The sequence below is a fragment of the Hyla sarda genome, chromosome 5 (assembly GCF_029499605.1).
Source record: "Hyla sarda isolate aHylSar1 chromosome 5, aHylSar1.hap1, whole genome shotgun sequence".
In the NCBI taxonomy this organism is placed as follows: Eukaryota; Metazoa; Chordata; class Amphibia; order Anura; family Hylidae; genus Hyla; species Hyla sarda.
Window position 1 is genome coordinate 186,153,950 of NC_079193.1, and position 24,943 is coordinate 186,178,892.

Consider the following 24,943-nt stretch of genomic DNA (forward strand, 5'->3'; position numbering starts at 1 on the left):
TCTGGACAAGTAGGGAGACACCTAGTGGCAACTTTTTTTAAACACAAATAAAACATAGAAGACTCCACTTTTTTTAAACAAAGTACATTAGAAAGCTTTTTTATTTACCATAAAGAGTGCAATAGCAAAAATAAGCTTTAATGACAGTGCCCATTTAACCATTAGGTTATCTTGCTGTGGCCAATGATTGGATGACCAGCCATTTTCCAAGTGTTCAGGTGCTAAGCAGCAGGTGACCAGCACAGCTGCAATGGCACCAGTAAAAATCAGTGACACTTAGCCCCTTAACGACAATGGACATATATTTACGTCCATTGCCGTCTCCAGTCTTCATACCCGGTGGGTCCCGGTTGCTGCAGGAAACAGGACATGCGCCTAATACAGGACATCGCCGAATGGGCTGATGTCTGGTATTAACTCTTTAGACGCCGCGATCAAAGTTGATCGCGGCATCTAAAACAGGAGAAAACACATGCCGGTTAGCTCAGCAGGCTTTTCGGGACCGCCGCAGTGAAATCGCGGCGTCCCCAACAGCTGAGAGGAAGACGGGAGGGTCCTTACCTACCTCCTCGCCGTCCGATCTGTCCCTTGATGCTCCAGCCAGGCTCTGCAGGCTGGAGCAATCGAGCACAGATAACACTGATCAATACTATGCTATGGCATAGCATTGTTCAGTGTATGCAATCAAAGGATTGCATGAAATAGTGCCCAATGAGGAAAAAAAAAAGTGTAAAAAAAAAAGTTGATAAATGTGATTTAACACCTTTTTCCAATTAAAAAAAAAATGTAAACAAAAATAAACATAAACATATGTGGTATTGCTGCGTGCGTAAATGTTCAAACTATTAAAATATAACATTAATTAAATCGTATGGTCAATGTACGTGTACATAAAAATTCCAAAGTCCAAAAATTGCGTATTTTTGTCAACCCTAAAAATGTATAAAAAGAGATCAAAAGTCCCGTTAAAACAAAATGGTACCAATAAAAACTTCAGGTCACTGTGCAAAAAATGAGGCAACATACATACCTGTATAAGGAAAAATTAAAAAAGGAGTCAGAAGATGACAATTTTAAACATTTTGGTGTCATGTAGTTAAAATAATATAAAACCTATATCAGTTTCCCAGGGCAGTGTTTGGCTCAGTATATTTCAAGTGAAACCTAGAGTGGGCCCAAAACGCGGTAAAATAGGCAAATCTTTTCATAACCATTTTTTTTTTCCCTGAAGGTTCCCTCCGGACTCTGGATTAGAATTACTGATGCCAATGTGGTCATAATACTTATGTAAAACCAGCCTAATGGAGGACCTGTAAAAGTTAGGTCTTATAAACGGGGCCATTAGATGAATGCACATACTTCCCTAAAAAACATCAGCAGTTTTTACCAAGGGTTTCTTAAAAAAGCAAACATTTAGAAACCCTGCTCTCTGTATCACCATAGGAACCGAGCCCAATTCTGCGTCGAATTAGCGAAAACCAATGCGCAGCTGCTCTATACCTTTTTCCCTGTGACGAAAGTGCATCCCGGAAATCGATGCATCTTTGTCCTCGCCCTGGTGTAAGCGCAGAACACGTGAGGTAAATGCTGTGCCTGTGTGTAAGTTGAAAGCTTTGTTACCTCCTCCTCCTCCGGGGCTCTGGTAACTTCGCCTGCCGTGGTGGAACTACAAGTCCCAGCATAGCCTTTGCGTACATCCTGAAGGATATACTGGAATGACATGCACATGCTTTAGGAGCATGCGGGTAAAGTGTTCGCCCTGAGTGCAGAAGTCGGGGAGGAATATAATACTACCTGGTTTATTATAGTGACTCCTGAGTACTGTAATACTTCTATATATATGTACTGTCACTACTATATAGGTGATTTATAAACATACTGGGGGAGATACATCAAGACCTGTGCTGAGGAAAAGTTTCCTGTAACAACCAATCAGATTGCTTCTTTTATTTAGAGGCGTTTAAAAAAAAAAGAGCGATCTGATTGGTTGTTATGGGCAACTGGTCGACTTTTCCTCTGTACAAGTTTTGATGAATCTGAATAGATACTGTACAATCTATATACATACACTGTGTACATGCTGTACCATCTAATGGTACTGTTATTTCTATATATGTACTACACCATCTGTAGATGTTGTACCGTGTATACAGGTAGTCCTTCTATATATGAACTGTACCATGTTTATGGGTACTGTAACTTCTATATACATCATGTGTCACATCTGTCTGTCAGAATTGCGGCAGCTCACCGGTACGGTGCAAAACAGACTTCTTCTATTCTTATGTGGTGCAGATACAAGCACGTTTAATAATTGGGAGAGAGTAGACGCTTCAGAGCTCCATACAGCAGGTAACGCCGTTTCACACATGTGCTTCTGCAGACCCCAGAAGAAGCCCACGTGCTGTGTGAAACGGCAGTACCTGCTGTATGGAGCTCTGAAGCATCTACTCTCTCCCGATTATTAACCCCTTAAGGACCCAGGGTTTTTCTGTTTTAGCATTTTCGTTTTTTTCCTCCTTTCTTTTAATTTTGCACCTAAAAATCCATATGATGGCTTATTTTTTGCACCACCAATTCTACTTTGTAATGATGTCAGTCATTTTAGCCAAAAATCTATGGCAAAACGGAAAAAATCATTGTGAGACAAAATTGGAAAAAAAGCCATTTTGTAGCTTTTGGGGGCTTCTGTTTCTACACAGTACATTTTATTTTTATAATTCATACATTTCCGCACGCGGCGATACCACATATGTTTATTTTTATTTACACTGTTTTTTTACATGGGAAAAGGGGGGTGATTCAAACTTTTATTAGGGAAGGGGTTAAATAATCTTTAACTTTTTTTTTTCTTTTTGCAATGTTATAGCTCTCATAGGGGGCTATAACACTGCACACACTGATCTTTTACACTGATCAATGGTTTCTCATAGGAAACCATTGATCAATGATTCTGCTGCTTGACTGCTCGTGCCTGGATCTCAGGCACTGAGCAGTCATTCGGTGATCGGACACCAGGAGGCAGGTAAGAGACCCTCCTACTGTGTCACAGCTGTTTGGGATGCCGCGATTTCACCGCAGACATCCTGAACAGCCCCCTGAGCTAACCGGCAATGATTTACTTTCACTTTTGATGCAGCGTTCATAAAGGGCTAATAGCGCACGTCACCGCGATCAGTGCCGCGCTATTAGCCACGGGTCCTGGCCGTTGTTAGAGGAGCAGACTCATGATGTACCGGGATGTCATGGGTCCTGTAGGGGTTAAACATGCTTGTATCTGCACCATGTTTTAAAGAATAAAATAAGTCTGTTTTGCACCTTACCGGTGAGCTACTGCAATTCTGTTTCTTTGTTGCTCGTTTGCTGGACTTCGCTGCATAATAGCTGAGCACCACCGGAGGACCTGCAGCTGTTGCCAGGTTCGGACTACACGCCAAGCAAAGGGCCTTAAAGGGGTACTCCGGTGAAAACCTTTTTTCTTTTAAATCAACTGGTGGCAGAAAGTTAAACATATTTGTAAATTACTTCTATTAAAAAAATATTAATCCTTCCAGTACTTATTAGCTGCTGAATGCTACAGAGGAAATTAATTTCTTTTTGGAACACTGATGACATCACGAGCACAGTGCTCTCTGCTGACATATCTGTCCATTTAGCAACCATGCATAGCAGATGCATAGCAGATGTATGCTAAGGGCAGCATGGTGGCTGCTGCCTTGCAGTGCTGGGGCTTGGGTTCAAATCCCACTAAGGACAACAATAAATTAAGTGTTATTATTATAATAATAACGTCAGCAGAGAGTACTGTGCTTGTGATGTCATTAGAGAGCATTCCAAAAAGAAAATAATTTCCTCTGTAGTATTCAGCAGCTAATTTACAAATATGTTTAACTTTCTGCCACCAGTTGATTTAAAAGAAAAAAGGTTTTCACCGGAGTACCCCTTTAAGGTAGTGCCAACTTTTCTTCTTTCTGTGACATTTATACATACTGTACCATGTATAGAGGTGATGTCGCGTCTGCGTACATACTGTACCATGCATAGAGGGGATGTCGCTTCGGCGTACATACTGTACCATGCATAGAGGGGATGTCGCTTCGGCGTACATACTGTACCATGCATAGAGGGGATGTCGCTTCGGCGTACATACTGTACCATGCATAGAGGGGATGTCGCTTCGGCGTACATACTGTACCATGCATAGAGGGGATGTCGCTTCGGCGTACATACTGTACCATGCATAGAGGGGATGTCGCTTCGGCGTACATACTGTACCATGCATAGAGGGGATGTCGCTTCGGCGTACATACTGTACCATGCATAGAGGGGATGTCGCTTCGGCGTACATACTGTACCATGCATAGAGGGGATGTCGCTTCGGCGTACATACTGTACCATGCATAGAGGGGATGTCGCTTCGGCGTACATACTGTACCATGCATAGAGGGGATGTCGCTTCGGCGTACATACTGTAACATCTATTTAAACAACGACATGGTCTCAAATGGCAGGAGGTGTTCAACCCCAAATGTAGTTGTGCACAGATCCTGCGCTTGTGGTCCATTGCTAAGGGCAATCCCCAGCATAAAATGCAGCAGACTACAAGTGCCACAATAGCATCCTACACCAGATAGACGGTGTGGATGTGTAACAATTAGAATAATACAGGAATATGGGTGCACTACTCTGGTAGATGTAACAATGACATTGGCTATCCCTCAACACTGATGTTAAAATTGAGACATTAGCCAGTATATATCCTTGTATGAAGGACATACCTGAGCCCGCACACCAACGCCAAAGTTTCTCAAATGGCACGGGACCTAACACTAAACCTACCTGTGCGTGATAAGCAAAACAGGGGCCAGTAGGCAATTACAGTGGCATTAGGTCCAACTCACAGCCTGCTCCCAGTTACCTCCAGTGTGGCTGGGCACACAACACAAACAATGGGAGGGAGGCAGACTATAAGCCCCGTCTTGGAGGTGTATAAACTCCACATTTAATGCACCTTGATCACTATTATAGGCAGCATTAAGGTGCACCTGTGAGGCCGGCAACATATCAGCCAACTTGGGTGGGGCTTATAGTCTGTCTCCCTCCTCCCAGGTTACCTCCAGCCGCACTGGAGGTAACTTGGGAGGAGGCTGTGAGTCGGACCTAATGCCACTGTAATTGCCCACTGGCCCCTGGTTTTGCCCATACGGCACAGGTAGCTTTAGTGTTGGATCCCGTGCCACTTGAGAAACCTTGGTGTTGGTGTGCGGGCTCAGGTATGTCCTTCATCTAAGGATATACTGGCTAACGTCTCAATTTTTACATCAGTGTTGAGGGCTAGCTAATGTCATTGTTTACATCTACCACAGTAGTGCACCTAAATTTATGTATTACTGTACTGTATATGGTAGAGTATGTATACAGTGTCATTTCTGTATACATACTCTACCATCTATATAGATGCTGTCACTTCTGTATATGTACTGCTACTTCTGTATACATACTGCCACTTTCTTTATAGGTACTGTTCCATCTATATATACGTACTGTGCTTTTGATATACATACTGTCACTTCAGTATATTGTACCCTTTATGTACTGTCCCTCATGTATAAATATTTCATGTATAACTCTCAACATTCCTCAGTGAGATAGAAAAAAGCACTCTTGAACAAGAAAATCTTTAAAAACATAGCTTATTCACATCTTCTTAAAATTCCATAGGGGAAGGTGAAACACAAAACAAAGACCAACGTGTTTCGGGAACACCCCATTTTAAAGGATAACTCCGGGATGTAACAACGTATCCCCTAATCTTAGGATAGGGGATAAATTGGGGGCCCCGTGCGATCTTCCGAATGGCGCCCCGGTTCTCAGCATGAATGCGGAGCGTTGCCCACCGCACAAAGCAGCGACTGACACTCCCCCTCCATACAGCTTTATGGGAGAGCCAGAGCGCGTGTTGGCCACAGCTTTGTGCAGTGGTCAACATTCCGCATTCATACTCAGAACTGGGGCGCCGTTTGGACGATCGCATGGGGCCCCAGTGGTCAGACCCCCCGCGATCTAACAAATTATCCCCTATCCTAAAATTAGAATAATCCTTTAAAGGTCCTGATTAATATTTAATTTATGTTTTTTCAATTTCATAGTGCATCTTTTATAGTTTTTCCTAATATTCATGAGTGTGCTTTTCACATGTTGGTAACTTTTGGTGCAATTTACATGCTCCAAAGGGGAAGCAGAAGATTTTACTGTATGTGCTGATATGTTGCAGATATGCCTAGTGATAATTGCTATGTATATTTTCATAACGAATAAGTTGTCAATTAATAGATTAGTTGTTTCAACCCTACAATCCATTCCTGGTTTTAGCTACAAAAAACTGTACAAAAGAACCTGAACATGAACCTGAATGAAAATATTATTTGTTTATAGTCGGCAGCTATAAAACTGTCCTAGCTTGCTATCCAACCATACAAAAAAACAACAATAATAATAATTCTTGTTTACTGTTAATGCAGCAAAAACAACTTATACCCTATCCACAGGCTCTCCAGTGCAGGAGGCGTGTTGTCCGCAGCCGACACTCCCCCTCATGTATCTCTATGGGAGAGGTGGGGATGCAGCGTTCGTGCCTCCCCACCTCTCCCATAGCGCGGAGGAGGCACGAACGCTGTGGGATGTTGTTTTTGCTGCAAATGTCTTTTAAAAGTGTGTAAACACTGGATATGTGAGGAACATTTATTTATTTCCTACATCCATTCTGGTATGCTAACTTGTCCTTTGGTTATGCATCCCATTATTTATTTTATTGGTTACTGAATTGCTGCAAGGTTCCTCTCAGAGCAGATGCACTTAATTCTGGGTTTATACTGTGAAATCCAGGACACCATAGAAGGCAATGTATTATGCGCAAATTCCACTGAATGAGCAAGATCATTCCGTAGAGTGCACTATGCAGTGGAAACGCTATGAAATGATTGGAATTCTGCTGCCTCAGTATTTCAGAGCAGAATTTCAAAGTACAATTCCACTTAGTATGAACTTGCTCTGTTTGAAAACCACCAATCCTCAAGTGGTAATGTACTGAACAATAAAAAGTTAGATGATAGTATCCTTCCAGGTAAAATAGAAAAAAAAAAAAAATTAAAAAAATCAAACACATGGGAATGTTTCAACCTGCTGAGGGGTCTTGATAAATATTTCTGTGTGGGTTGAAACTTCACCGTGTGTTTGATTCTTCAATAAAGAATTAAAGTGTACCTGTCATCAACAAAACTTTTTATATAATGTAGATAATACCATTATATATATTTGTAATATACATTGGTATATTTTTGTCTCTGCAGCTATTGCCTGTGTGTCTCTATGAGGAGTCCAAATACAGGAAGTGAGGGTGGACAAGAAGGGCTCTGTGCACTAAAGAAAAGCAGGGCAGTGTGCACTGGGGGTCTGTGACATGCTCCTGGCTCATACATCAGGATGATTGACAAGCCAGGAGCCTGCACAGATCCCTGCTTGTTTACCCGGAAGGATTTGTTCATCAAACTTTTAGCGCCTTAGTTACTTGTCGGAAGGTAGAGTCGTGTTTTTGTGTAATGTAACGTTGTGTCGTCTTTTGTTCCTCATAGAAATGAAGGCAAAACTGCTTGTTGTAAATTGGAGCATCAGAGGTGTGCACGTTACAGAATGTAATTTGGGGTACATATCATATAGTAACATTTTTGTCGGTCTTTGGTAATCCAGCTGTTTGGCAGTGAAAGCTCTAGGGCTACACTGCTCCAGGGCCACACTGATATTTGCTAGTTAGTAACCATATTACATGATTATATCACATAGACTACTTGATACTAGCACATTCTTTATTCTGTGTTATGCAGATGGTGATGAGGATTTTTTAAATTTTTTGTTCATAGTGAGTACATTTGACTTACATTACCTTTTTCCTATTTTTTAAGGCATCAAGGGTAAAACAACTTTGGCTATCAGTGATCTTTATATGGCTGAAGCACCTCAGCAGTTCCCTTCCGTGGTTGATCGTTATTTTACGCGATGGTACAAATCAGGTAAAGGAGAGCAAAAAATTTTAAAAACACATATTACCTCACTGATCCACTACTGTTCTGATGCTTACTAGGTCTCCACTCTTTGTTAGGAAATGCTAATCCGGCCAATCAAGTGGAGATCAGCAGAGAAGGTGGAGATCAGCAGGCAGTGGATTAGTGACATTCATAATCACTACCCTTTGAGAATAATCACCCAGCTTTTTACTTTGTTTCAAATAAGTAAATCATAACTATTGTGCAAAGTAATGTTTGTTTAATAGCCAATCATTCTAGCTTCATCAAAAATCCCTCAAATGAATTTCGGTAATAGTAATTGTTTTATCAAGATCACATAATTTTTATAGTACCAACATATTATGTAGCACTTTGCAATAGAGAGTATACATATAAGGTAAAAAATGTTAGTCTGTTGCTAAAAAGGAAAAGACTAGCTGAAGTGTGTTCAACTGAAAAACTGGAAAAGATTGTTGTTTTTCCATCTGAAATGAATTTTACAGTGTAGCAAAAGATGTTGGTTGTTCCCAGTCAGCTATGTGTAAAATGAGGTGGAAGTATAAACAAAATTGGAAGGTTATAATTAAAAGTAAAAGGGCTTCCTTCATAAATATATATACAAAACAATAAATAAATGATTCAGAAAATAGAAACAGACTAGAAAAGAGAACAGTATTTTGCTCTAATGATCTGGCAAAAATCTTTTATTTACCAATACACAAATCTTTTATTTACCAAGTAAAGGTTTATTTATTTCAAGAATTCAGCCTTCATGTACCTTTTGGGCACTCTCCCTAGGCATATATAAAATAGTCCTGAAATCTTGCAATTTTTTATTCTCACCCCAAAACCTAAAAATACACCTACACTATGGGGGAGATTTATCAAAACCTGTTCAAAAGATTGCTTCTCTAATTTTGCACAAGCCCGTTTAAAAATGAAAGAAACAAGCTGATTGGTTGCTATGGACAACTTTTCCTCTGCACAGGTTTTGATAAATCTCTCCCTATAACCTCATACATTAAGTTTAGTGCGGGTGAACCAGCTGTCAGTATCACTTTAAAAATAGCTCAGGCAAGATAGCCCCCCCCCCCCCTATAATATTGTATAAAAAAATGAAAGAAAAATATTACAAGCAGGAAATAGAAACAGATAAGAAAAAAAAAATGTTTCAGTATCTGGCTCTATTTGGTAAAAAAAAAAAAAAAAAAATCTAAGCGACATCCCTTTTTATAATGTTCTGTCTTTATAACTATTTTTCTAAGCATTTTGGCCTTATGGTTTTTGGGTCTTGTAACCCCTGTTTGCTTACTCATTGCAGCCCCAGTTCAACAAGGAAACATGTGAGTTCCAAAAAGAAAGGGAAAATTAGCTAGTAAGTGAGAGAGTTCAGACTTCAGTGTCAGACTGTTAGCGCTTAGCCTATGTTTGTGTGACGGGGAAAGCACTCAGGGTTTATAGAGTGGCATACTGGTGACAGCTGATTGCATAGGCAGCTGTACTTCTGCTCAGCATTTAAGGGGCCACAACTACCAGTAGCATGGCCCTGAGTTGAACACTCTGGCCTTAGGTCATTTTGTGTGAGCTTGTGTGGTACAGCACCAAAGGCTGTCCTGTGGGCGTAAGATTGCCACGGGCATCCCTGGTGTCTGTCTGCTGAGCCCACTGCTCCATTGTCTTACCTGTTATACTGTGATATATTGTTATGTAATTTATGCACTGTACCTTTTTAAGGGATTGTGGCAGAGTGACCAGGTGACTTTGACGCCCCAATGGGGGATCCCCAAACCTAGCCCTTATGTAGTGTAGTATAGGGGGGGGGGGAGGAGAGTTCAGTTGTAAGCTAGCAGCAGAGGTTGAGAGTTGTAGTAAAGAGTGGAGTACAGGTACCGTGAGGAGAAGCCTTGGTAGAAGAAAAGTACAAATTTCCACAGCCACACCAGTCCCAGGAAAAACCTGGGCACACAGGTGTATGTCAAAGCCTGGCGGTAAGCAAAGCTTTTGGGGCTACTAATAATCCTAAAGCTGCATTCAACAGCCACTACAACTTTTAACAAGGTGACAGGCTCCCCGGGTTCCACTCTGCCCATCCATCTGCACAAAAGACTGTACTGTTTCTGGAAGTAGCAGATCTTAAAGATAATTATCTGTAACCTTGCATCGGTGTATTCATGACCCCGCGCCTGGCCCAGGAGAAGCTATCGCATCCTACACCTTACTCACTGCATTTGTTTGTTACAGTTCATAGATCTCATAGAATGTAAGTGGGCACACAGTCCTCTTGTTTAATTTGTTGAGTAGTGTAGCCTCAAACTTGTAAAGTACTGCGGAATATGTTGGTGCTAAAAAATTATTATTACAGTACAATGTTCTGAGTTCTTTTAATGTTGTTATTACGGTATAAAAACACCAACTGTGAAAATACTCTTTAAAATCCATGAACCTCCTTTCTTTCTACTCTAATCTCTATTTAGGTTTCTGGTTTTTTAGTTAAATGAAAAACTCAGGTTCACAGTAAATATGTTTCTGCGTATGTCTAAGGACAGGAGCCAGTCATTGACCTTTTTTATTAGACCTTTTTTGCTTCATCAAGGCTTGAAAATTTGCTATAAATGGATTTGCATACATTTCCAGCCTTCTGTGATGATTCAGATGGTGACAGCTTTCTAAGTGAATCTAACTCTCCTTCAGGGAAACTGCTGCTTCTCTTTATTTTCTTGCGTGGGAGAAGTTAAGTTTGGTTCCACTTCACAATACAAATTATTTTTGATCAAAGTAGATGACGTAAGAGCAGCATCATTTTCCTCATTGCATGCCCAGCTGCTAAGAATGCGCCAAGGGTAAACATCTGCATTAAGGAGACATATAAGGAGATTGTTGGATTGTTCCAACTAGACAGACCTGTGGATCAGGAGATCTCTACAAGCCAATCTGCTGTAGCCCCTGAGGCAGTGGTGAATACATGTTTGACAGCAGGAAATTTGTATTACAAGGCACTAATTCCATAATTTTTTTAAAATTATTTTATTTTAAAGGGAGGGAGCCTATCATCACTTTCTACCATATATAAAACATGGCAACACGTTATATATGGTAAAATCTTCATCCTCACCATCCATGGGAGATGTTCCTGTCTGCAGGGATGGTGAGCAAATAAAGTTAGAAAGTGTTTCTCACTTAGTCCCATCTTCTCTGGCTTTAATCACGCCCCATCAGATTGATTGATCTCCCAAGAACGGCTCACATCATTGCTCTGCTCTGTTAGCTAAGGGATCAGAGTGGTGATCTGGGCTGTCAATCACACAGAGGGGGCGTTATTACAGCCGGAGAAGACGGGACTAGGTGAGTAGCTCTCTGCCCCAGGGACTATTTATGGATTCGGAGGGGGGCGCTTTCTAGCTTCATATCCTCACTAGAGATGAACGAACTTACAGTAAATTCGATTTGTTACAAACTTCTCAGCTCGGCAGTTGATGACTTTAGCCTGCATAAATTAGTTCAGCTTTCAGGTGCTCCCGTGGGCTGGAAAAGGTGGATACAGTCCTAGCAGACTCTTTCCTAGGACTGTATCCACCTTTTCCAGCCCACCAGAGCACCTGAAAGCTGAACTAATTTATGCAGGCTAAGTCAGCAACTGCCGAGCCAAGAAGTTCGTGACGAATCAAATTTACTGTAAGTTTGCTCATCTCTAATCCTCACCATCCCTGACTGCAGGAACGTCTCCCAGGGATGGAGAGGAAGATTTTACTGTATATAACGCACTGACATGTTATAAATGGTAAAATCTGATGACAGGTTTCCTTTGACTGTAAATATAAATTTTTTTGCAAATAAAACCAAATGGATTGTGCCTTAGTACTGTATATCCCGGCGTATAAGACGACTTTTTAACCCCGAATTTTCTTCTGAAAAGTCGTGGGTCATCTTATACGCCGGGTATTGGGTGTCCGGCATAGGAAAACTTCTGATTATCTGCCTGGGCCGGCTCCCGTGTGTGGCTGCAGGCGGGGGCCGGCCAGAGCAAGTAAAAACTAATACTCTATACTAAAAACCAGGGTGCCTCCAGCTGTTGTGAAACTAGAACTCCCAGCACGGCAAAGGCTGTCCGGGCATGCTGGGAGTTGTAGTTTTACAACAGCTGGAGGCCCCCTGGTTTTTAGTATACAGTATTAGTTTTTACCTGCTCTGGCCGGCCCCCGCATGCAGCCACACACGGGAGCCGGCCCGGGTAGATAATCATAGGTATTCCTATGCTGGACATCCCTGTGTCCCGAAAAATCTTTTCGGGACATAAGGATGTCCGCCAGTCACTTACCATTCCCCGGCGTCCTCCTGCGATCCTCCTGCGGTCCTCCGTCTCTATAGTTGTACGCACGGGACGTCAGTGACGTCACGTGCCTACAACCATAGAGGCAGAGGAGCGCAGGACCAGGAGGACCGCAGGAGGACGCGCGCCGACCGGGGCCTGGTGAGTGACCGGCCATGCTATCTTAAGTGATCTGGTCACCGCTCCCCGGTCCCGGCACCTACTGCTATGGTCCATAGGCCATAGCAGTAGATGGTGACCCGGGCCAGAGGAGCGGTGATCGGAACACTGTGGGGGCAGTACAGACATACACTGTATATGGCTGGAAGCTGTATGTCTGTTGGGGGGAGCTGCCTACAAATGTGGGGGGGGGCTGCCTACAAATGTGGGGGGGAGCTGCCGACTTATTGTTGGGGGAACCTGATGCCTACCTAATGTGGGAGGAACTACAAGGTACCGTACATCGTGGTTGGAGGGGTAGTCTTATATGGCGAGTATATCCCAAACTCTATATTTTAGCTGTAAAACTTGGGGGTAGTGTTATACACCAGCATATACGGTATATTTTCAATTCAGTTTGCAATAAGAAATAGATTGAGAATTGACCATAGTGTTGAAAACCTATGGATGAGGCCATATCTCACATCCATAGGTAAACATAACAAAAACACTTAACCCCTTAAGGACCAAGGACGTACCGGTACGTCCTTGGTCCTGCTCTTCTGATATAACGCGGGGTTACACAGTAACCCCGCGTCATATCATGGCGGGCCCGGCGTCATAGTGAAGCCGGGACTCGCCTCTAATAGCGCGCAGCGCCGATCGCGGCGCCGCGCGCTATTAACCCTTTAGCCGCGCGCTCAGAGCTGAGCCGCGCGGCTAAAAGTGAAAGTGAAAGTTCCCGACTAGCTCAGTCGGGCTGTTCGGGATAGCCGCGGCTAATCGCGGCATCCCGAACAGCTGACAGGACAGCGGGAGGGCCCCTTCCTGCCTCCTCGCTGTCCGATCGCCGAATGACTGCTCAGTGCCTGAGATCCAGGCATGAGCAGTCATGCGGCAGAATCGTCGATCACTGGTTTCTTATGAGAAACCAGTGATCAACATAGAAGATCAGTGTGTGCAGTGTTATAGGTCCCTATGGGACCTATAACACTGCAAAAAAAAGTGAAAAAAAAAGTGAATAAATATCATTTAACTCCTCCCCTATTAAAAGTTTAAATCACCCCCCTTTTCCAATAAAAAAAAAAAACACAGTGTAAATAAAAATAAAAATAAACATATGTGGTATCACCGCGTGCGGAAATGTCCAAATTATAAAAATATATCATTAATTAAACTGCTCGGTCAATGGCGTGCGCGCAAAAAAATTCCAAAGTCCAAAATAGTGCATTTTTGGTCACTTTTTATATCATTTAAAAATGAATAAAAAGTGATCAATAAGTCCTATCAATGCAAAAATGGTACCGTTAAAAACTTCAGATCACGGCGCAAAAAATGAGCCCTCATACCGCCCCATACACGGAAAAATAAAAAAGTTATAGGGGTCAGAAGATGACAATTTTAAACGTATTAATTTTCCTGCATGTAGTTATGATTTTTTCCAGAAGTCCGACAAAATCAAACCTATATAAGTAGGGTATCATTTTAATCGTATGGACCTACAGAATACATATCAGGTGTCATTTTTACCGAAAAATGTACTACGTAGAAACGGAAGCCCCCAAAAGTTACAAAACAGCGTTTTTTTTTCAATTTTGTCGCACAATGATTTTTTTTCCCGCTTCACCATAGATTTTTGGGCAAAATGACTGACGTCATTACAAAGTAGAATTGGTGGCGCAAAAAATAAGCCATCATATGGATTTTTAGGTGTAAATTTGAAAGAGTTATGATTTTTTTAAAGGCAAGGAGCAAAAAACGAAAATGCAAAAACGGAAAAACCTCCGGTCCTTAAGGGGTTAATGGATTGTGTTTCCCTGTTTTTCCTTAACAAACACACTTTCTGTTTCAGATGTAAAGGGGCAGCTTAATGAAGATTACTGCATACTTCAACATTCAAACAGGTAAAGGGAACAAGTCAAAAAGAATATGCAAATGAATCACATTTCTGAGAGCCATGATACCATAAATGTCAAAATAGAGGGGCATCTGACAGATGAGGCTTCCACTGATCACGACAACAGAAGAGAAAGCTTGCTTGATGTATTTTAAGTTACGGAAACCTCCAACCACTACAAAGTATTGTTTATGTTGCAACGTGCAGGCCTGCTTATATATTAGGCAGTCAAAAAATGCATGTACAGTGCAGTACCCGATGCAGTCAAAAAAACAATTAAAAATAATCCTGGCACAAGTATTCTAGGACATGTAGTTCTGCAGTGTACTGTAGAGAGGCACTACTAGCATATCAGTATGCACTTCAATACCACAGGGGTTCTACCAGTGAAATACCACCTCTAATTCATCAGATCTTCGAGATGTTCCTATGTGCTGCATATCCATACTGACTTTGACATTGTAATTTGAAACCATATTCAACATACAATGGTCCGTAAAAAAAACATTGTATGTAAAAAATATTATAAGGCTCCTTTCACACTGATGTTTGTGCCTGTGAGTGTACTGGCCGTTAGAAGATAGCGGGAGAAAAATTTGTGCTTGCAACGTCTTTTTCTCCTACTATCTTCCGGCAGAACAACAGGAGTCATAACTGACGTTGGAGGAATCTCATTCATAGAAACATAGAATGTGTCGGCAGATGAGAACCATTTGGCCCATCTAGTCTGCCCAGTAATCTGCATACTATCCATAGTCCCTGGCCCTATCTTATATGGAGGATAGCCTAATGCCTATCCCATGCATGCTTAAACTCCTTCACTGTATTTGCAGCGACCACTTCTTCACGAAGGATATTCCATGCATCCACTACTCTCTCAGTAAAGTAATACTTCCTGATATTACTTTTAAACCTTTGCCCCTCTAATTTAAAACTGTCCTCTTGTGGTAGTTTTTCTTCTTTTAAATATGTTCTCCTTGTGTTGATTCCCTTTATGTATTTAAAAGTCTCTATCATATCCCCTCTGTCTCTTCTTTCTTCCAAGCTATACATGTTAAGGTCCTTTAACCTTTCCTGGTAAGTTTTATCCTGCAATCCATGTACTAGTTTAGTAGCTCTTCTCTGAACTCTCTCTAGAGTATCTATATCCTTTTAGAGATACGGCCTCCAGTACTGTGCACAATACTCCAAGTGAGGTCTCACCAGTGTTCTGTACAGTGGCATGAGCACTTCTCTCTTACTACTGCTTATACCTCTCCCTATACATCCAAGCATTCTGCTAGCATTTCCTGCTGCTCTATTACATTGTCCTCCTACCTTTAAGTCTTCTCAAATAATTACTCCTAAATGCCTTTCCTCAGATACTGAGGTCAGGACTGGTAAATGAGATCCTCTTTGCCCATTATGACTTCTGTTAGGCTCCGTTACAATAACGGACGTTAATGACACTAAAAGTGTAAAAAAAAAAAAAAAATGCCCTTAACCTCTGCTTGTAAGGGAGCCTCAAACACAGTGTAATAGAAGCCTAACTTGATTGATCAATTTACGAACATTAAAAAAGGAGTAGTCCAGCCAAAATCTTTTTTTTTTTAGACCATTGACCATGAAATTCAAAGTTTTATACAATTAAATCAATTACCCCCATGTTCTAAAATGCAGCGATACCTGTTATCTCTGCCGACCGGAAGTTTGGCTTGTTCTCAGAATCTGTGACGTCCGACCCCCACATGCGCATCGCCATCTTGTGCAACAGCCCCACAATCCCTATAGCGCTCTGCAGGCCCTTCCTGCCACAAGTCCGGACCTCCCCGATTATCAATATTCATTTATTCACAGGGCGCGCTCAGCCTGCATTGGCTAGGCTGAGCAAACGCCCAGGATGCAAGGATCCAATGATGCAGAGCTGCGAGCGCATGCGCGCTCAGCAATCCCTGCTCCGGCCCCATGTGACCCTAAACTGCCAATGAATGGGCGGCAGTCTGGCAGAGGGGGGCCTAATCTATTTTATAATATGAAGGGTGGGGAATGAGAGGGAGGGACGGCTTGGGAGCCAGAAAACTGTAGCGAGGAATCATGGGTAATGTAATTCGTGAGGTCACCTGCACTCGTACAGTACCCGGAAGTAACTAAATGGACCATGGGCTGCAGCGGGAGAAGTGCCGAACAGATTTCGACAAGGAGCTCAGGTTTTTAAAAGCCCTGTCTTATGGTGCTTTTTTTAAAAAATTGTTTATGGTACAATAATCCTTTAAATGCCTAATGCTTATTTAACACTTCAGTCTTTCCCCCCCCTTTTCTATATCTTTTAGAATATGTGTCATTACGCTTGCAGAATGCCACCCAGTTCTTCAAAGTGGCAAAAATGTTTCTAGTATTAATTACCAAATTAGTGCCAACTGCAGCAGACTACAGAACAAAGTATCAGGAAAGTCTAAAAGGGTAAGCATATAATATTATTTTTCTAAATATATAAAACTGTGTGTATTTTCCGTGTGTCTGTATGTTCCAGCATCACTTTTGGCTTGAGATATTTTGATGAAACTTGGTATACATGTTACTTATAGGTCAGCAAAAAGTATAGGATAGTTAAATGTGAGGGTCTAGCTTTTTGGACCAACACAGCTTGCAAGTCATAACCAACATCCCTCCCCGTGCCCGCAAGTCACGCCTCTTATATTTCTGACCCTATGACGGATCCTTCAACCACAATCCCTTCATCACAGCTCAGCCCAACCTTACTCCACAAGCTAGTCCTCTTCAGTCAGGATGTGAGGACAAGAGCGTCATTGTTGCTTTTCCTCTCCCACAAGGTTTACATAGGAAAACTGGCCAATGCTGGGTACTCTGCTAGTATATGATAAAAGTCAACTTCATTTGTGAGGCATATTTGATGTATACACTAGGAAATAATACTGCACTATACTTTCTGAAAGACAGCATGTTGCCAATCTTACAAAAAGATGTTACTATTTACGTGGTGGAATTTCCACACAGAATTTTTGGGGCGGAAATTCAAATTCTGAACTCTGCAGAAAGAATGAACATGTTAAAGGGGTACTCCGGTGGAAAACTTTATTTTTTTTTTTTAATCAATTGGTGCAAGAAAGTTAAACAGATTTGTAAATTACTTCTATTAAAAAATCTTTACCCTTCCAGTACTTTTTAGCAGCTGGATGCTACAGAGGAAATTATTTTCTTTTTTAAATTTTTTTTTTTGTCTTGTCCACAGTGCTCTCTGCTGACACCTTATGCCCATAACAGGAACTGTCCAGAGCAGGAGAAAAGTTCCATAGCAAACCTATGCTGCTCTGGACAGTTCCTGTCAGCAGAGAGCACTGTGGACAAGACAAAAAAAGAAAAGAATTTCCTCCGTAGCATACAGCTGCTAATAACTACTGAAAGGTTTAAGATTTTTTAATAGACGTAATCTGTTTAACTTTCTGGCACCAGTTCGGTGGAAATTTTTTTTTTTTTAAATGGAGTACCCCTTTAATTCTTTCTGCGGAATCTGTTTGGCAATGCATTGTCGTCTATGGAGAAAACGCATTTCTGAGCGCCTGCATAATGTCCGGATTTGTCCAGGCAGAAATTCCACCTTGGGAATGAGGACTGATTAGTTTATGGTGCCCTCATCACACACAATTGCCCAAGCAATTCTATTTTTTGTTTTTAATGCTTTTCTGTCATTCATTTTTTGTATTTACAACTCACAATTACAGCAATACCAAATTTTATATAGCTTTGTGTTTTTAGTTTTTTTGTTTTTTTCGTTTTTACTGCAATGCCATAAAAAAAAAATTGCCACGTTACAAGATCAATAACAATTTTTTGCTTGATGGCGCTTTGTTAGGGCTCATAATTTATTTTTATTTTTTTATGGAAAAACTTGTTTTTAACAGTTTGCAATACTTATGATGTGTTTTATGGTTGGAAGGCTGAGAAACAAACATTATGATTGCCATATTTTGTTAATCTATTTATTTTTTGCTTTACATTCAATTTGCGGGGGCATTTCCTTATTATATTTTATTTTTACTTTTCACTGACCACCAAAACAAAACACTGGTATAAAACACTGCACTAGTTCTTTACTGCAGTGTATTCAGCAGTCAGCATTAGGCAATGTACCTGGCCATGCTGCACAGCACATCTGGGCATAGAGAATAATGGCCCTGGCTGCCATGGAAATGGGGGGGGGGGGGGGGGACACTCTTCACATGCAGCACTTACAATGTGAGGGGTTAAAGGGGTATTCCAGGAAAAACTTTTTTTTTCTATCAACTGATTCCATAAAGTTAAACAGATTTGTAAATTACTTCTATTAAAAAAAAAAAATCTTAATCCTTCCAATAATTATCAGCTGCTGAAGTTGAGTTGTCCGTTTCTGTCTGGCAACAGTGCTCTCTGCTGACATCTCTGCTTGTCTTGGGAACTGCACAGAGTAGAAGAGGTTTGCTATGGGGATTTGCTTCTACTCTGGACAGTTCCTGAGACGTGTCATCAGAGAGAATTTAGACAGAAAAGAACAACTCAACTTCAGAAGCTCATAAGTACTGAAAGGATTAAGATTTTTTTTTGATAGAAGTAATTTACAAATCTGTTTAACTTTCTGGAGCCAGTTGAGAGAGAGAGAGATATAGATAGATAATAAATATTATATTCATTCCCTGGATAACCCCTTTTAAACAACCTGAGCTGAGGTTTCTCCGCTTCTGGGAGATACAGCAGGAGCCCCGCTATTATATTGATGGCCGAGCACCCATAATCTCTGTACATGGGAGCCACGCTGCCCTATTCTAGCCCCACCGCAAAAACACATTGAGCTAGAATAGGCACCCTTAATGATTGCTGTAAAGGCACATTAAGAAGTTAAAGAGAACAAAACAAAAAAGTAAGCAAAACACTTTGTGTTTCTCAATGTGGCTGAACGATAGGGAACCCTGGGAAGACTCTGAATAGTATTATTTCATTGCTGCAATATGAATTATAAAGATGCAATAAATTGTTCCTTACACACCTTGTTTTTTATTATTCAGGGGGCACAATTCCTGACAGAGTTCGCACCTTTGTGTAGGATAACCTGCTGTGACGGTGATGAATATACCATTTACAGGTGCACATTTTTTCCATTACTGTGAACCACTTAATAAATAGTTAATATGTTGGCGCAGGAGATCTTTTCATTATTAGAAGCTTATTCGCTTATGAATAACAGTAGGTTGTGAAGAAGTAGTTGACATGGAAACTGATCCCTGTGAAATGTGTGGGAGAATGTATGAGTGGCAAATTCTGGTATTATAATTTTATGTTTGTATTTTAAGCCTAGCGTTTGTTTCTATTTTAACTTGGTTTATTCTCTTAGTTGCATTAGAGGCCGGTTACTGGAAGTAAATGAAAATATTCTTCACAATCCTAAACTGCTAAAAGAAAAGGTAACTAGGGCATTGCTGAGAACACGGACATCTCACTTACTTGACATTTTCAACAAACTATTATGGACAATTGGGAAAAGTGTACATGCCAGAGCCATATACATCCCGTATTTATCGGCGTATAACACGCACTTTTTAGGCAAAATTTTTTAGCTTAAAGTCTATGTGCTTGTTATACGCCGATACACCCCCAGGAAAGGCAGGGGGAGAGAGGCCGTCGCTGCCCGCTTCTCTCCCCCTGCCTTTCCTGGGGTCTAGAGCCCTGCTGCCGGCCCTTCTCTCCCCCTGGCTATCGGCGCCGCTGCCCGTTCTGTCCCCCTGACTATCGGTGCCGGCGCCCCATTGCCAAGCGGCGCAGACAGCCAGGGGGAGAGAAGGGGCAGCGGCACCCATTGCCGGCGCCGCTGCCCCCCCCCCCCCCCATCCCCGGTGGCATAATTACCTGTTGCCGGAGTCGGGTCCGCGCTGCTGCAGGCCTCCGGCGTGCGTCCCCTGCGTCGTTGCTATGCACGGCGCACTGACGTCATGCGCCGCGCCATGCAGGGCATAGCAACAACGCAGAGGAAGCATGCCGGAGGCCTGCAGCAGCGCAGACCCGACCCCGGCAACAGGTAATTATGCCACCGGGAATGGGGGGAGGCAACGGGGCAGCGGCGCCGGCAATGGGTGCTGCTGCACCTTCTCTCCCCCTGGCTGTCGGCGCCGATAGTCAGGGGGACAGAACTGGCAGCGGCGCCAATAGCTAGGGGGAGAGAAGGGCCGGCAGCAGGGCTCTAGACCCCAGGAAAGGCAGGGGGAGAGAAGCGGGCAGCGCTGGCCTCTCTCCCCCTGCCTTTCCTGGGGGTGTATCGGGGTATACACGCGCACACACGCACCCTCATTTTACCATGGATATTTGGGTAAAAAACTTTTTACCCAAATATCCTTGGTAAAATGAGGGTGCGTGTTATAGGCCGGTGCGTGGTATACCCCGATAAATGCGGTACATTATATTGCATACATCCATAGTGCCCAGAGCAACTTGCTCATCATTCTAAAAGGAGTCTGCAGAAGTCTGGAGGCCTCTTGCATGACCGAGAAAAAATATAGCACCATTCTATCAAAAACAGCACCACATCTGTCCTCAGGCCTCAGGTTGTGTGGCATTCTGTGTCTGACCCACAGCAATACCAAACAAAAACTTAGGACAGGAGTTGCACAGTATTCATTTTTTTTTTAATAATCCTGGATATCACCTACCCTAGCCATTATTATGGTTCTTCTTGTTTGGTGCACGAAGCTCCTGTTTGTTTCCCCAACCATTTTGCATATAGCTCTAAAGTCAAATCAGAAGACCGTTAAAGATGTGATTTATAGCTGAGAGGAGGGGCCAGGAATACTCTCATCTCAGTACAAATAGGACCTGAGTGGAAGCCAAAATAACATTGGGCATGACTGATTATAGACCTATTTAATGCTTATGCATATCCTGGTGCTCATGTTAAATGAACACTGTTTACAGGGAACCTGACATCAGATCTTACTATATGTAATGTGTGGCAATGCAATATGTGTGTTAAAATCTTCTTCCTTACCAAGCCTAGGAGAAGTTCCTGCCGGCAGCCATGGTGAGGTTAGGCAGTTTGAAAGGTGACCCCCGCCAGCCCATAGGTAGTCCCCCTAGTGGAGAAGCCATCCTCTGCTAGTCCTGTCTTCTCCAGCTGTAATCACGCTTACTCAGCATTATTGATAGCCCACATCACTGCTCTGCTTCCGAAGCTGACAGAGCAGAGCAACGACGCGGGCCGTGCCTGGGCTGTCAATCAAGCTTAGTGGACGTGTTTACAGCCAAAGCAGATGGGACTAGAGGGGGATGGATCCCCATCCAGTGGACTACTTACAGGCCAGCGGGGGACATTATTCAGTGTTTATATTGTCACCATTGCTGCTGGCAGGAATGTCTCCCAGACATGGTAAAGAAGATGATTTTACCATATATAATGTTTTGTTACACTTTGTTAAAGGAAACCCTACATAATATTTCCATACATATATATAGATAGTGTGGAAAAAAAAAAGGCTCTTAAAGGAGTAGTCCAGTATCACAAAACTTATCCCCTATCCGCAGGATAGTGCAGCGAGCGGACGCGACACAAGTTGTGGCAGACATGCCCCCCTTCAAATGCTGTATCTCTGGCTGTCCCCTAGAGATAGAGGGTGTGTTGGCCACAGCTTTGTGCAGTGGCCGACACCTTCATTCTCCATAGGGGAAAAGTTTTGTGATACTGGATAACCTCTTTAATGTAACACAAATGTTTTTGTTTACTTTACTTTTAAGGCAATTATTTAAATAACACTTTTTCTATCCTAGCCAGCAACAGAAGGATACATTGCAGTTGTTCTGCCAAAATTTGAAGAGAGCAAAACTGTGACAGAAGGACTTCTTTCCCAAAAGCAATATAAAGAAGTCCTCTTGAAGCGTTCATCTGCCCCAGATCCACAGCAGGATTTATAATAAAGTCTGCACGGCCCTTAGGAACCTCTCTACATGAAAGGGCCACTATTTTTATAAGCCATAGCTGCTGGCATATGCATTTACAATCTGGGGATTAGGACTTGGAGATCACTTTACACTTACTGTTGAATGTGATTTACAGTCAATATTACAAAGTTCCTGTGCTGCTTTTTTTTATTTATTTTTAATTTAAACTTTATATGCAGTTGGTCTTTAGAATTATTAGCTTGTTCAGTGTGCCCTGATTAGACACCTCATTACAGTTTCTTGATCCGTCCTCCTTTTCCTGAGAGATGAAAGTTTATAGTTTATCAGGGAATCGGTCAGATGGGCGTTTAATTTTAATAAGGGGAGTGACTGTCAGATGATTGGTGGGATTATACAGGCAGGGGCTGTTTGTTAAACATTGACACTCTCTGACTGTATAATCCTGCCTATGACCTGATGTTCACGCCCATCTGACTGATTCCCTGAATTGGCTGACAACTATAAACCCACATATCATGGGAACATAAGGGTGTACCAAGAACTGATAAAAAGGTATGTGATCAGGGCTCCCTAACTAGAACGGTAAATAGGTCTTCTTTAAGAAACTGATGATGTTACAAGTATTAAACAGCTGAAAATAACAGGTTGTCCTTTATAATTCATGTCTGTTATGTCATTATTTCATTTTGGATTGAATAAATTGTTTCATAAAAAAAGATACTGGACACAGTATATATCAAACTGCATTTGAGATTCGCTTTAGCCGCTTCCTATAATTAATTTAGTTCATGACATGGGACCTATGTGTTGACGTTATCATACATTTTAAAATGTACGATAAGTCAACACATAGGAAAAAATGTTTTTAAATCAACTGGTGCCGGAAAGTTAAACATATTAGTAAGTTACTTCTATTAGAAAAATCTTAATCCTCCCAGTATTCATCAGCTGCTGTATGATCGACTGGAAGTTCTTTTCTTTTTGAATTTCCTTTCTGTTTAACCACAGTGCTCTCTGCTGACACCTCTTTTCATTTTAGGAACTGTCAAGAGTAGGAGCAAATCCCCATAGCAAACCTCTCCTGCCCTGGACAGTTCCTAAAATGTACAGAGGTGTCAGTAGAGAGCACTGTGGTCAGACAAAAAGGAAATTCAAAAAGAAAACTTCCATACAGCAGCTGTTAAGTACTGCAAGCATTAAGATTTTTAAATAGAAGTAATTTACAAATCTGTTTTTATTTTCTGGCACCAGTTGATAAAAAAAAAAAAATTCCCACTGGAGTACCCCTTTAACCCCGTAAGGTTTTTTTGCACATCTGACCTCTATCACTTTATGCATTATTATCTCTGGGATGCTTTAACTTATGAATTTGATTCTGAGATAGTTTTTTCGTGACATATTCTACTTTATGTTAGTGGTAAATTTGTCGATACTTGCATCATTTCTTGGTGAAAAAAATCCAAAATTTCATGGAAAAATTTCGAAAATTTAGCATTTTTCAAACATTGAAGCTCTCTGCTTGGAAGGAAAGGTGAACATTCCAAATAAATTATATGTTGATTCACATATACAATATGTCTAGTTTGTGTTTGCATTATAAAGTTGACATGTTTTTACTTTTTGAAGACCTTTTTAGGGCTCTTTAGTTTAGCTCCAATTCTTCATGAAAACTTCAAAATCGGAATTTTTCAGGGACCAGTTCAGTTTCAAAGTGAATTTGAGGGTCTTTGTTAGAAATACCCTATAATGGTCCCCATTATGAAAACTGCACCCCTCAATGTATTCAAAATGACATTCAGAAAGTTTAACCCTTTAGGTGTTTCACAGGAATAGCAGCAATGTGGAGGAGAAAATTCAAAATCTTTATTTTTTACACTCTCATGTTCTTGTAAACTCTTTCATTTTACAAGGGGTACTAGGTAAAAATGTCCCCCAAAATTTGTAACCTTATTTCTCTCGAGTAAGGAATTACCTTATGGGGATTTAAAGTGTTCTGCAGGCGCAGTAGAGGGCACAGAAGGGAAGGAGCGACAATGGGATTTTGGAGAGCGAATTTTGTTGGAATGGTTTTGGGGGGGGGGGGGCATGTCACATTTAGGATGCTCCCATGGTGAAGGAACAGCAAAACCCCCACATGGCATACTATTTAGGAAACTACACCCCTCAAGGAATGTACAGTGAACCGTAACACCCCACAGGTGTTAGATGAATTTTCACTATAGTTGGATGTGAAAATAAAGAGAATTTTTTTTTCACTAAAATGCTGGTGCAACCCCAAATTTTTCATTTTCACAGGGGGTAATAGGTAAATGTCCCCCAAAATTTGTAACCCCATTTCTCTTGAGTAAGGAAATACCTCATGTGTATGTGAAGTGCTCTGTGGGTGCACTAGAGGGCTCAGAAAGGAAGAAGCGACAATGGGATTTTGGAAAGAAAATTTTGCTGAAATGGTTGTTGGGGGGCATGTCACATTTAGGAAGCCCCTATGGTGCCATAACAGAAAGAAGAAAAAAAACAATTTTGGAAACTACACCCCTCAAGGAACATAACAAGGGGTATAGTGAGCCTTAACACCCCACAGGTGATTGACGAATCAGTAAGTAAAGT

At 41.7% G+C, this 24,943-nt stretch overlaps 1 protein-coding gene across 7 annotated transcripts in view; it reads left to right on the forward strand.

The window, feature by feature from the left end:
* The window catches only part of ABITRAM (actin binding transcription modulator), a 44,446-nt gene extending 21,311 nt beyond the window's left edge, over positions 1–23,135 (forward strand). Inside the window, exons 1-7 of one of the 7 annotated variants that reach the window (XM_056520906.1) lie at positions 1,438–1,580; positions 7,959–8,066; positions 14,378–14,429; positions 16,732–16,861; positions 19,459–19,535; positions 19,785–19,854; positions 22,205–23,135. In XM_056520906.1, coding sequence (XP_056376881.1) covers positions 8,000–8,066; positions 14,378–14,429; positions 16,732–16,861; positions 19,459–19,535; positions 19,785–19,854; positions 22,205–22,348 — 540 coding nt within the window. In that variant the 5' untranslated portion in view covers positions 1,438–1,580; positions 7,959–7,999 and the 3' untranslated portion in view covers positions 22,349–23,135. The other 6 variants (XM_056520907.1, XM_056520908.1, XM_056520909.1 and 3 more) reach the window with 6 other exon arrangements.
* The last annotated feature ends 1,808 nt before the right edge of the window (positions 23,136–24,943 follow it).